This window comes from Oxyura jamaicensis, chromosome 3, assembly GCF_011077185.1.
Source record: "Oxyura jamaicensis isolate SHBP4307 breed ruddy duck chromosome 3, BPBGC_Ojam_1.0, whole genome shotgun sequence".
In the NCBI taxonomy this organism is placed as follows: domain Eukaryota; kingdom Metazoa; phylum Chordata; class Aves; order Anseriformes; family Anatidae; genus Oxyura; species Oxyura jamaicensis.
The window spans coordinates 35,108,200-35,122,430 of NC_048895.1; the positions used below are offsets into that span (position 1 = coordinate 35,108,200).

Below are 14,231 nucleotides of genomic sequence, written 5' to 3' on the forward strand. Positions count from 1 at the left end.
GATGTCAAGATCTACAGAACAGGTTCTCTACTGTCAAAACTCCAGAGACTTTCTAGTGTGGACGTAATTCCCGTGTAGCTCTAGAGCAATTCATGGGCATTATCCAAAGTCCACTGGAAGCAATGGAAAATCTTCAGTAAACTCAAGGATTTTGTACCATGCCCTGTAAGATTATTCTTATTATTACAACAATAACTGTGTGGAGAAAGGAAAACAATAGAGGGCTAATACTCATATAAATGAATGAGAAATGATGACCCAACAGCAGTGTCAGATCATAACAACCTCCATGCAGTTTCTGTAGAAAGGTGTAGGTTGAAGAATTTTTTATTCCACTTCCAGTGCCTTGGAGTAAAATTAAGAGTATGGTCCAAGGAAACAGATGGAAAAACATTTATGACAGCTTAAGTGCTGTTAATTATTTGTAGGTGAAGCATTCTGCTATCAGCATTGACTTGCTGTATTTGAAACCAAAAGTCATAGCAGCAATGGTTTTATCCAGCATCGCTGTAATTACCTGACTATAAATAGGACAGGTAGAAGCACTGATCCACATTTCACCAACGGGGCTGCCTTTCAAGCGTCTACCCCTTTGGCAAGCAGCTCGTTCAGATTTCATCCACTCACATTTTGTTTTTCTCCTACCCTTTTCCTTACATGTATTCAACAGTCATGGAAAAAATAGAGTATTATACGTATGGAAAGATTTCACAAGCTAGGTATTCTATAGATGGTACAAATGAAGACAGTGAATAATCATTTAAATGTGCACTTAACTGCATACCTGTTCAAGGGAGCAAAGGGAAATGACATGTTTTCTTATGACCTTTGTGTGGTTTGTCTGTATCACCAGAGCATGTGAGAGAAAACTGCAGCTCCTAAGCAACGGCATTTACCTTCCCAGGAGAAGAGACGGGAAGTGATCAGGCTTGTGAGGGAAATCTGTAGCCTCCACCCACCAACAAGGAGGAACTGGAGACAAAAGGGACAGTAGAGATTATTTCTCCCCTAAAAGCATGACACTGGAAAGAGACCACTCTGTGTATGAAAATTACAACATTTTTTTTCTGTTCTTCACTACTGTCTCTACTTCCCTGCAGCTCTACTTCCCTGGTTTTGGCCAAAGTGCATTCAGCCTGTGTTTAGCCAGCAAGATGACCAGGTATTAAGAGGGCAACCCATACCTTTTCTCTCTTAATTTTCCTTCCTCTATTCACACTTCTCTTATAATACGTGTGGCAAGCCTATCAGCAAAAATGGCAAATCTGGTCTTGAAAATATCTACTACACATGGATATAACTGTTGAGAGGCCAGACCACACAGACGCAACACAGAAGAATATAGGGTCAATTTCTGCACCTTTTACAACACGGATACACTTCCTATTACAGAAAAGAGCTATTTAATTTAAAAATAAATAAATAAATAAATAAATACCTGTTGATAAATCCAGGGAGACAATCCTGTCATTGTAAGAAAATGACTCATGTAGACACCGGCGTGAATACGATATTGAAGTCTACCTGTCACAACAGCAGCACTGCCACATAATGATTTCGTGCTGCACTGCAGCCAAGTGCTGTTGGTCTGTTGGGGTAATCTAGCAAGATACTGCAACCTGTCTGGGCAACAACAGTGAGCAATGAACACACTGAGGGCTGTATCTCACTCTGTTGTCTGTGAGGCCCACAGTATTAGCAACTTCTTGATACTGTCAGACACCTTGGACACTTACTACTCTTGAGTTCTGGGTCAGAGATAACTGCTTTATGTTGACCACATACTCTAATTAATGTTTTTGCCACTTTCATATGTTATTTCTACTCAGGAGGAACTTCACTAAGTTCCAGGAAAGGGAAAGTATCCTCATATTAGACAATTTTTCCATTGACTTAAATTAAAATCTTTCTTTAAGAGGAACAAAATGTTATTAAGAACAGTGGGATTACTTTTTTTTTTTTTTTTGAATAAGGATTTTTGGTAAAAAATGAGAAAGTTAGCTTTCATTGTCTATTCATAGTAAGGATGAGATAGGGTAAGATATTCAGAATTTTCTGAACAGCTTTCATAATCCACTCTCAAGAAAAATTAATTTGACTGGAAAGACAGCAGAGAAATCTTATAAAGAAGACATACATGGAGAATGGAGAGCTTTTCTATGGGAGGATGGAAGAAGAGACAGCTCACTTCTAACCAAATAGAGGCTGAAAAGGACTGCTCTCCCTATGTATCAGGGTGTTAAACGTCATGAGATAAGGGGTATTTAGACTAATGCTGGCTCAAAAGCAAATGGAATGAATTATGCAAGAACAAGTGTTAATCTGGAAATGAAGAAAAACTTGCTATTATGAGAGCAGCGAGATCTTGGAAATGCTGACAGCAGTAGTGGGATCAAACCAACTGTTCTGCTTTCAAGTGATGTTTGAGAAGTACATTAATGAGGTTGCCTGAAACAGAGAACTTGTTCTGAGTGACCTAGCAGGTCCATTCAAGCAGTACACAGTAGGTCTTTGCAATCACCTGAGGTCACATTTGGAAGACCTGTGAATGTAAGCGCCTCTTTGTATACAAAGTCAAGAATTAGATAGCAATGCCAGTTACAAAAACTCACAGAGCCCTGTAGACAATCAACTGATCTGCTAGTGATCTAGTTCATGCCTAAAGCTCAGGATTTGAAAATTGTCTTTTCCTGCAAAACCTGATCATAATTTCACCCATTCAGCCTCACAAAAACACACCAGGACTTTTCATGAAACTGATTTTAAAGCATATATAAAGAATGTAGAAAACCTGAATTCATTTTTTTCTACCTCTGATGCATTCTGGAGGGATTCAATCACCTACTCAGATCTGAGAGTTTTATAAGGTAACAAGATGCTTAGTAGTTATCACTGTGATGCTGACTTTCTCTTGTAAAGTTAGCTCCTATACTTCTGCAGAACGAGGTGCTTTAAGTTATAGTACGTACAAGAGAAATTCAGTTAAAGACAAACTACAGCTTTTCATCAGTTTTGCATTAATTATATCATGGCAACAGAACTTTATCAGAGTTAGCTCTGTAATGACCCAGCAAAGTTTCTTAGCTCAAGCACACTCCAAGCAAACAGAGCCATACTGATTGCAAGGTCAATGTGATTTCAAGAGCACACTTACCCACTTCTGTAGTGTGTGCAATCCAAACTTATAAACCATCAAGCCCAAATTAGCTTCCAAAGTAACCTGAATTGGCAGCCTTGTTGTGTTTTTCCCAGAAGTGGGAATGCTAGGTTGTAAGAAGTTAAACTGCATACAGCAAGACTTATTGGCTACGTCTGTACTGATAAATTAAAGAATGTCTGTGCTTGGAACAACTTGATCTTCTAAATATTTTTAGAATGACCCCAGTATACTATTTGCACAAGCCAGTTAGCACTATTCCAAGCAATGCCCAGGAGTTGGCATGGGTGACAAGCAGTTTTAATTCACCAACTGTACTTTGCAGGCTAAAAGGATTTAATTTTGTTAACATAGTCTGATCACACCAACAAAAACTTTGTCACTGCATGAATGCAGTAACTCCAGCTCAGTTTTGACCTTGCCGGACATGAGATTACTGCATTCAGCCATTGCTTCTCCACCATGCTCTGCTCTAAAACAGGGTTTGTTAGCACAGGGATGGTGCTGAATGTGAGACTGGGCCTCTCCTTCTGAAACCCCATGCCCAAAGGCCTAAAGAACAATCTCTTGGCTCTCAATAGCCAGAACAAATTTGGGAGGGTGAACAGTGAGCTAGTGCTAACAATGCCGTCTGTAACGAAGCTGTTTCCATACAGATGGGCCTCTTTGCACACTCTGCATCTCTGCTAGTAACGCCTTATTACCGCATTGACAATGCAAGTGGTTTCTGTGCGTGTGGTGGTACTAATCTTACTAGTCTTAGCAGCAGTTCTGGACATATAATGCTTCTGACCTATAAATCAAACAGATAAACCTAAAATATGAATAGATTGTGTTTGTATAGATGTGCATTTGTATATACATATATATGAAGATATACATCACATATATAGACAATTAAATATAAATTATATGGTAAAATAATGAAAAAAACTTTTAAATTATAAAAAAGAACAACTTCCAATACCCAGCTAATATGAGACAAAAACATTTTGTGCCTTAGTTTTAGCTTAAATTTGACAGCAGAAATAAAGCTGCACAATAGAACTACAGCCCATGATCACCTGATCCAGCATTTTGTTATCCAGCATTCTAAAGAAGGTAACATTGATGTTACAATCCTCTTTAACATATGCAGCTTTTACCAGTCTTTTTTGCAGTCAGAGGAGCACTACTCTGGTAAGTGCTTGACACGCTTAGGTCAATCCCAATGTATTTACATGTATTACTGTGCTATTGATGCATCATAAATGAAATACAGAAATATACTGGACATTTATCTACAGGAAGAGCATATCATTAAAAAACAGAACACTGTAATTTCTAAATTCTTCTGTTATTTTTGTTATGGGTGAAAAACAAAAGAACACTTGAAAACAATTTCCCAAAATCCAATATCCCTGTATGACTAATGTCACAAGAACATCCCTGAAGAACGGTCACACATCTTATCTGAACTCGTCAATGCTCATTTTCAGAATGCATTGTGTAGCTGTTCTTGCTGTGTATGATGATCTTGCCCTCTGCTTCCTCAGAACAGAACAGTCATTAAAAGCAAAAACAACAACAAAAAACTTTGCTCCCTGGAAGACAGTAGGGGCTACGGCTTATGATGACTGCATTTAGCTGAGTAGCATTATCCCTGAAGAGGTGAATAGTTCTGTAACTCAGCCCACCTTGTTGCATTTTTTTGGTTTTGCTTGGGTTTTGAAAGCCATTTACTGGAACACACTGAGAAACAAAAGATAAACACAGTTAACTCAGCCATTCTTCATGGTACTCTGCTTCCGCTGGATCTCTTTTTCACATACTTTATTTACTTCTTGGGTTCAAAGTCTTCCTCTCTTTACTTTTTTTTTCATTTTTTTTCTCATGCATCACTTGGCTCACTCACCCTTGTACCTCCACAGTCTTTGTTGTTTTCAGTCTTCAGTGATGGTCTTTCAGTTAAGAGCTCACCAAAGTGTAGATCATGCTGAACGTAAAAGAAAGACACAGTATGAAAGTATCCTTTTGAGGCATACAGAGCACTTTGATTTTTATAACTCTTTACTGTCTGTTCCTCAGGTCTGACTGTAATGGCCTGTGCCTTCCTTTGCATTATTTCCATCTCTCTAAAGCATCTTAATTATGGTGAATTCAAGATGGGTATCAAAAAGCACTCAACAAATAACAAATTCATTAGTGACATCCTACTGCACCACAAGCTGTGTTTGAGCCTATTAAGTGCGGTCTGATGTCTGAATTTGAACAGTGAAGAAACAAAACCATTTTGCTTTAGCACATTTGATCTTCAAAACTTCAACCAGCAACTCTCAGCAGGGCAGGTATGGTTTCCCATGAAACTAGACTGTTTTCTTTCCTTTGGAAAAATTCTACACAGTAGAAGAAACAAAATGCAGACACTAGCTGGAGTGAATCCATACCTATTAAGGGCAACTTTGGAAAGTGAAGAAATCATAGTATTCTTACTGCAGTTCTAATTCTCATAATACTCAGGAAAGCACAGCAAAAGTGAATATAATTAATACTATTTTATTTAGGACCAACCGGTGAACTTTGGCTTATGTGGCCACATTTTAGAATGAAGGGAAGCATGGCTCAGTACAACAATTTACTCCCAGCAGAAATGCTAGATGACACTACACAGCTGTCTTTGATTGAGTCTTTTAGCCTACAGAACATTGGGTTAAAATGCTTCTTTCTCTGTTTGTGCCTTGTCATCTCTTCTTGCCTTTGCAAAGAGGTCTGGCAGGCAAAGACACTCAGCCAAACACACAGAGCTACTGGATGCAAAGCTCCTGCTTAGATTCTAATGCCCCCTCCATCTCAGTGTGAATTAGGCACCTACCAGATTCTGTGGGTCTGGTCCCTTCTACCTTCTTTTTTCCCCTCCTAAATATGCACATACACACACATACATGTGCACATGTGGCCAGAAAACTTTGTTGTCAGTGGTATTTAAAAGTAACATTGAGAAATGTCAACCTGCAGTCAATGACTCCTGAAGGTAAGATGAACAACAGAACCAATATCAGACCAGTGACCAAAGGAGAAGTGACATTTATCTTTTTCCACCAGTGTACAACCTTACCTTATAGAAGAACTACTGCATACAGTTCTGGCTTGAAGAGGTGTTCTATGCAAATACATTATTAAAGGAGTAGAAAAAATGCATCTTAAAAACAACACCTCCATCTAAATTGTGTTATCCTTTGTTGTCCAGTAGTTTAACTGTATGATTACAGGGGTGATTAAAAGCACAGGAATTCTGCCAAAGGTCTTAAATATGTTCCTCACATATTCTTCCACTGGACATTTGCAACTGTGCATTAAGGACATCTGACAACTAAAAGGTATAGGGGAATGACTGGGGTGCAGCTCTCCAAGAATGTCCTTCAGGTAGGGTTTTGTAGCACACACAGGCTTAACCTTGTCATGAAGGGGAGATCTGTAGGAATGATGCAAGCATGGTGCATCCAGCACTCGTACTCACCATCTACCTATTCATTTACTTACTGCCTTAAGCATCACTACACCGGCAGCCTGTGAACTGCCTGTGAGAATATGCCTGGTGAACCTCACCTGTCAGACTCAGCACAGCCTGGAAGGTATGTTTCCAGCAGTACTGAACAGCCTGTGATGCTGCAATGGGAGATACAGTTTTCAGGTACTGCATTCAGACTGGCTTATAGAGACTGTGGGAAACACACCAGCAAATGCTCTGCAACGTGCTAAATTCTATGCTAGCAAGCCGTGCCAGTGCACTGGTTAGCATAGGATCTCACACTCTTTTGAAGCATAAGAAAAAGAAAAATCACAACAGAGAAATTGATCCTAAAACTGTACATTATAATATTTATTTGATATAATGTCATATCACAACATGTATTCTTTCACACATCCTAAAAGACTATGCAGAAGAGCAATTTTTTTTTTTCCTTTGGGTTGGTCCTTGGGCCTGGCTCAGGCTTGAGATAAATGCTTAATATACTGTACTGAATTGTTCAGAGATTTAAGTATGTGTTGCTGTAAGCGGGTATGCGTTCCTGAATCAAGATCAGAAGCAGTTGTGTAGAACTAAGGAAACAGGCCCATTTTTTCCATCCATTCCTAAATGCAATTTCACAAGTCAAATGAAAAGCAGCTGCTATTTCCTTAGTGAAATGACCAGACTTACCAGTAAAGATAGTAGAAGAAAGAAAGGAGATAGAAAGCTAGCTTACACCAGGCCTCTTTTTGACAGTAACTCAAGGTATCTGCATTCATGACTGCGGGTGGATCATATGCTAGTTCTGAACTATCTGCTGGGCAACGAAAATACCTGAAAGAGAAGGAGAAGACATCTGAAATGACTCTGTAGCATGCTGAATTAAATATGTCCTGAATTAAATATGTCACTGTTCTGATCACCATCTCAGACGAAAAGTCTTCCAAGATACAGGAAGGATTTTCCTCTCTTTTTCAAGCCTCTGTTTCTGGACAGTGTTAAAATCAGGATACTAGTCTAAGCAGACTGTTCTTGCAGAACAAGTGATTCATGAATGCAGACTTTCTATACTCTACTAATTCTTTAGACTGAAACATTCCCCCTGCCTATATAGTTCTTTCTGGCTTACTCACTAAAAACTTACATATTGAGTGACAATATGTGGCAGTCTGTGATCACAGCATGGAGGAAGGATTACTGGGCTTTAACTGCATCTACACAACCGATTGCAGATATGATGAAAGGTGACAACCTCAACCAATTTATAGCTCAGTTCTCCAATTCTGAAAAGGAAAAAGGCAATATGGAGTAATATAAGAGTTGGCTGACTAGTGTTTTCTACACAGAGCACTGCTTAAATATATTACCGAAATAATTTTTATTGCAAAATGTTTTTCTTCTTACATAGGAGAAACTTTTAATTATTCTCAGTAATGACTGGATGTTTGAGAAAATCAAGATGAAAGGGATTTTTTGTTTATTTTTTTCCTCGGTTACTTTGCAGCAAAAGGCAAAAGCAACCCACAAAAAGAAAAGCCTGAACACAGTAAACGAACTGCTTTAAGATTTGCACAAATCAGATGAAATATTGTTATTTATATTGCTTTGAAATGGTAATTAACTACTGAAAATTGCTGGGATTGCTTACAGATGGATAAACAGATATATGAACAAATAGATACAAAATCCCCATACAAGTCACCAGCTGCAAACTTTGAAATCAGAAGTTCTCCTAATAACCTCACCTTCCTCCTTTCTTCCTTTCTAATATTAGTCACATCCACTTACAATCTCTAATAACACTGCAAAGCTTTTACACCACAGGTGAAATCCTTACTTAATTATCTTAATTGAAATGAAGGTATTACACAATTATCTTCCCATGGTTTTGTGTAGAAATTTACACAATGAACCCTGTCTGTGGCTAAAACAGCAAAAAAATGATGTGGTAATTATAGCAATATATATGGAGAACCACAGAAGCATATCCAATCCATTATTTCAAGTCTGACCATTTCCAGCTTGCATATAAAATAACTCTTTTTTTTTTTTTTCCAAAACAATATTATTGTCACACTTCTATTGTTAACCTTTGAAAAACACCATAAAACACTATGATTTTTATTGCACCCAACAAAAAAGCATTCAGAGCTTCACCCCATTAAACTTTTTGAGAACTTAGACTGTCACTCTAACTTCTGGATGATACACTCTACCATATGATAGTGCATTACTACCAAGTTTTGCAGAAAACAGAGTAAAAAAGCTAGAACTTTTCAATTCCTAGCTAAGGTACTAGTACTGGCTTCTTTACAAGACTATTCTTCAAGCTACTCCACAACAGTAGGTGCTTCAAGAGTCTCTTAGTGAGACTTCTCATGCAGAACATAAATTCTCTACTGTACAGCAAGAAGCAACTTATTTTATAATGCAAAAACATGTAAGGGTATCAGAGAAGATGAGAAGCAAAATTATCTCAACTTTCCCAGTCTATACCATGAATCCAGTGGAAAGGTTTCCTTGCTAGGGCTGAATGAATAGGTACAAGATCTTTTGGACGTGAACTGTCTTACAGCTCCTAGCCTGTGAAGCATTTAGTGCCTCACTGAGTTCAACTTCCAGACTCCAGCCAATTTCAGTTAAAGTTTTTATTTGGTTGTGGTGATGGCATCCTGACACCACTGGGAATATCTAAGTGGCTATTTAAATGTGGCTATTTAAAGCCACATTAATGTATTACGACTTTTCCATCTAATCATGCACAAAAAATATGTATTATTTTTTCTCTGGAAACTTAAGTCTTAGCTGCTTTTAGACAAAAACTTTTAGGCCTTTCTCCTATCACTGCAATTCATGGTTCATACAATCTTCATGGGGGATGAGTTGGCAAATAAAACTAACAAGCAGTCAGCATATAAAGGGTGGGCTTACCTCCAGAAGTGATAAAAAAGCAGAGGAACATTTAACCCCAGTGTGAGCCATTCTTGGGCACATAAAAACATTATGCAGAAAAGGCTATGGATAGAGTACTCCGGCAACACCAGCTAAAAGGAACAGAAATAACAGATGTCAGTAAAACATCTCTGTGATGTTAGTCATTAGTTTTGCAGAAGACAAACCATCTCTGCAAATCTCCAGCGTGTCTGTCCCCAGACATACCTCAGCTGACAGACAGAGTAGCTAAGAGCAATAAGCATGAGGCACAGTGACAGGCTTGTCCTGGTTCTAACTGTACACCATGGGCTTGTTGAGAGGCATGGGACAAATCTTTTGCTGTCTTACCAGGTGCTCCAGATTTCTGTCTACAAAACATACATTATATTACTGCCTACCTCACAGAAGCATTGTGAGACTAAGCGAGAACATTTCTATAAAAGAGGTCTTAGAGAGATAAGTTTTATTAATGATACATTCGAAAAGAAAATAATTAACATATTATTGAAGCTTCACTTCTACATTGCAGGAATATCCCCAGAAAACCAGAAGGCTACTTCTACCTTTTTGATGTGTTATATACACCTTAAAGATATCAAATCCATTACGAGGTTAGCGTTGTGAGCTAAAACTCACAAAGACAGGAAACTCACTTCCTTGGTAAATCCATGGCTCCCCACACTACTTGTTTCAGACCAAGATGATTCTTTCTATTAAAAGAGAAAGTGAGTGGGCAGCTGGCAGAAACAGAAATTCATGTGATATTGATTCAGAGTAGTTATTTCTAAAGGCATCTTACTTTTTTCACTCTTTTCCCCTTTCTTAGCTGGCTTTCTTCTATAGTTTTCTTCCAATGCCTTTTTTCAGAAATGTGTTCTTTTATGTCTTTGTTCACGTCATAAAAGAGACTAACTTCCAGCATTATATATTTCTCAAAGCTAGACAATCCCATGCACAGTTCATCTGCATCCCTTGCTGTGTCTTGAAGCCACATCAGCTAAACCACAAAAAGCATGTGATGGACTTCTTTTGATGCCAATGCATTTTTGTCTGTTGAATGGTTAAAGTAAGCCCTGTTACTAAAAACAATGAAAAGCACACTCTGCAGCTAGTCCCAGCTCCTACCTACTCCTGTACAGCTGTGCTGCAATTAATTCAATGGTTTTAGGACTTCTTCCACCTCACATGGAACAAATGTTTTGCCTTTCATTTGCCTTCACTGCTTGAAGTAGTTAACACATTTGGATATCTCTATGTCTGTGCCTTCCACTTAAGCATTCTCAAAAGCTTATCTTATGGGCATGACAAATCATGATACAATTACATAGTGTAGATTCCAGATGGCAGTTATTTATCACTGCTATATATTTTTTTCTTTTTTTCATTTTCAGAATGTGATTTACAACATGACTATAACCTTTACCAAGACAATGATTCATCCTTGCCACAAATTGCAGATAAGAAGGTCTTAATATTGGATGTCTACCCACTAAGCATCACAGCACTTAAGGGCCTGTTACATTCCTTATCACATACTTGATTTCTGATTCCAATACAGCCCACAAACTTAGCAAAAACACAACCCTGGTGTTTGATCAGTGGGCTGGCTGGTAATAACAGGGAAGGAAACCCATGGTGGAAATTTATGAGGAGTTTAAAAAACAAAACAAACAACAACAACAACAACAACAAAAAATTCAGCTGTGAAGCTAGAAAGGAAAGACAGGAAGCAGTGGAGAACAGACTCACTTTCCAGTCACATTTTCTGGTGTCTATTAAATCTACCTATACATTTGACAGAATAACAAATTGGTCATTTTGTCGCCCTTGTCTTGGAGTGGTATTTTTGCGTGGACATAAATAAATACAGGATCAATGCTGATCACAGTTTCTGAAGACAAATCATTGAAAAAAAGTAATCAAACACCAGCCTGCAAGCCAATTATAGTTTATATTCAAGTGATTTAGCCAAGAGACTGAATCTAAAAGTGAGAGAAAATGAAAGCATAAAGCTTATAAAGACACTAACAGCAAGGCTTGTGAGGAAAAGTAAACTGAATAGCTGAATAACTACAAAACCAACATCCAAACCAACAGTGCCTCAGTTCTTGGCTGGAAGGATTATTCTGCAGTTTGACACAAATGTCCTCTGAAACCACTGGAAACTTTCAGTCAACTTTAGCAAATACAAGATTCGGCTCCTGGAGGGAATGAAGTTGGTTTAGAAATAAGCAACAGTCAATCCTTATCATTTCTGCCAAGGTAGTCCACTACAATAGAAATTTATGTGATATGCAGAGCTGTGCAACAGGAATCAAGATCTTTTATTCATTTCTGCATATGAAATTGTCAGATGATAAATATGTTAGGCTATAAAGAGTATAATTCTATTTTGAACCAGGAACACTCTGATGCAGATAACAAACTACTTTCTGACACAGGTCAAGATAAAGTCTGGAGACAGCTACAGTATAGAGTTGGAGGGGAAACTGGCAAAGAAGCTCAGTTCTCAAAAGGAATGCCAGGACAAGAGGCAACGGGCACAAACTGGAACACAAGAGGTTCAGGAAACACTTCTCCACTGTGCAAGTGACAGAGCACTGGCCCAGGTTGCCCAGAGAGGCTGTGGGCAATGTTCAGATGCTGTCTGGACATAGTCCTTGGCAGTCTGCTCTAGGTGTTCCTGCTTGTGCAGGGGGGGTTGGACCAGATGATCTCCAGAGGTCCCTTCTAACCTAAGCCATTCTGTGATTCTGTGATTCTGTGATTAAAATTCAATATATCCTCATACACAGCAGTACACACATACATGCACATGTACGTAGTTTCTAATTCCAAAGAAAATAAGTCAGGCTTTGCTCTGTGTAGACAGCAAGGTTTGGCTGAACTAAAGCATGGGAAAATGATAGCTGAAGCTAACACCTCTCAGCAGCGTCTTTGTGTTTATTGGACTACAATGTCATCTGAAGATCTCAACTGCATAAGAATATCTCTCAGGAAGCTCAGTCCAAAATCATTTTGTTCAGCTTACTATTCCCTGAATATAATCTGTTGTTCTTCTACAAAAAAAACAATCACATCTTTTCCTGTAAGCACTCTTCCTCCCTATTCTGTTTATTACATATGACTACCTTCTTCCCAAATGCAATTTGCTCTTACAGAACACTATATATCATTTTCTCATGGAATGACTCCTACAGCTCGGCTCACCAGTGAATATGGCACATAAAATACTTCCCAGAAACCAAAACTGGGAAGATACAGCAGCATGAATAGTAATCAGTGCCCTTCACCAGTGCAATTACATTCTCACACTACATAAATTGTAACAAGTGAATCAAACTGCTTTCTCAGTCACTGTTAAGTAACTAAAACATCAAGAACTCATCCCTCTGTCACGTATTTTGTTTAGGTCCAATAATCGTGAATGTAAAACAGTAAAAGGAATTCTTACAGAATCACATTTTTTTTCTTCAAGAAGTCTCCATCTATGTAGCCTAGCCTCCATCCTGTGTCCATAAATGTGCCATTGTACCCAGAGACTGGCAACCATCATACAAAGTAATGCTGCCTTATCACAGTAGTTAGTGCTGCTGCACCTGCTTTTGCCGAAGGATGCAGCTTCTGCAGCTTGTCTCTAGGGTCATCAGCCTATCATCTTTATCATCAGTCTGTTCACTGGAACAAGTTTCCCAGAGAAGCTGTGGATGCTCCCTCTCTGGAAGTGTTTAAGGCCATGTTGGTTGGGGCTTTGAGAAACTTTGTCTAGTGGGAGGTGTCCCTGCCCATAGCAGGGGGGGTAGAACTAGAGGATCCTGAAGGGTTCCTTCCAAGCCAAATCATTCAATGAAGTAGATGAAAGAAAAAGCTTTTCCACTGTGGGGGTGAAGAGCATCAAGGAGTACCAGTCAGTAAGGCAGATCTGCTGTGATCTTAGATGTTGTATCTCCACAAACTTGTGTTTTTGTTTTTTTTTTTAAAGTTAAATCAGAACCTCTAACAGAAGCTGGGTTAGCAAACCTGGAGTGCAAATCTCAAATTTTGACAACATTGACATGGAAGAGGATAACAAATTCTTTCTTGCCCTACCTCACTCTTGTGTTTCAGATATAACCAGAGAGTACAGCCCACAACTGGGTTATTCAAGAGCTCATTCCATCTTTAAATGTTCTCCTGAGACAGGTGAGAATAACAATTAGTACTGCAGCTGCTCATTAGGATCTAGAAAACCAGCACCTCGTTTCACAGATAGGTCAATGAATGCAGAAATCTCAGTGATCATTAAAATGAAGCTCAGCCATCTGCATAGTACAGGAAGGGCCCTCAGGCTTTCTCCTTGGCGTCTGCCTAAAATTGACAGTTTTGTAAATACTGAAAATTAGCTGTTCACTAAAGGGCTCTTTCCATACCTGGATTTTAAAGGCTGTCAGTCTGAGGAAGTAGATTTGGTATAGTGCAGACCTGGTAAAGAAGATTCCTGCCCTGCTATCCTAACAGTTTTATTGGAAACTTCAGCATTTGAATGCAAGGTAGGACATTTAACTCCCACCTGAAACAGTTTCCATTCATATAACAGATAAGATGTAAAATAATTTCACTCTATTTTTAGCTATTGTGGTGTGGGTTTTTTTTTGTAATTGCAAGGAGGCT

At 38.6% G+C, this 14,231-nt stretch overlaps 1 protein-coding gene across 2 annotated transcripts in view; it reads right to left on the reverse strand.

The window, feature by feature from the left end:
• Positions 1-1,435: 1,435 nt before the first annotated feature.
• Positions 1,436-14,231, reverse strand: part of CNIH3 (cornichon family AMPA receptor auxiliary protein 3) — a 48,693-nt gene continuing 35,897 nt past the window's right edge. Inside the window, exons 4-7 of one of the 2 annotated variants that reach the window (XR_004749358.1) lie at positions 9,579-9,691; positions 7,338-7,481; positions 5,052-5,132; positions 1,436-4,888 (exon numbers count right to left, since the gene is read on the reverse strand). Coding sequence is in view for 1 of the 2 variants with exons in the window: in XM_035321473.1 (XP_035177364.1) it covers positions 5,105-5,132; positions 7,338-7,481; positions 9,579-9,691 (285 nt within the window). In the remaining variant the exon portion in view is untranslated. Of the gene's footprint in view, positions 5,133-7,337; positions 7,482-9,578; positions 9,692-14,231 lie in introns of both variants that reach the window. The other variant, XM_035321473.1, reaches the window with a different exon arrangement.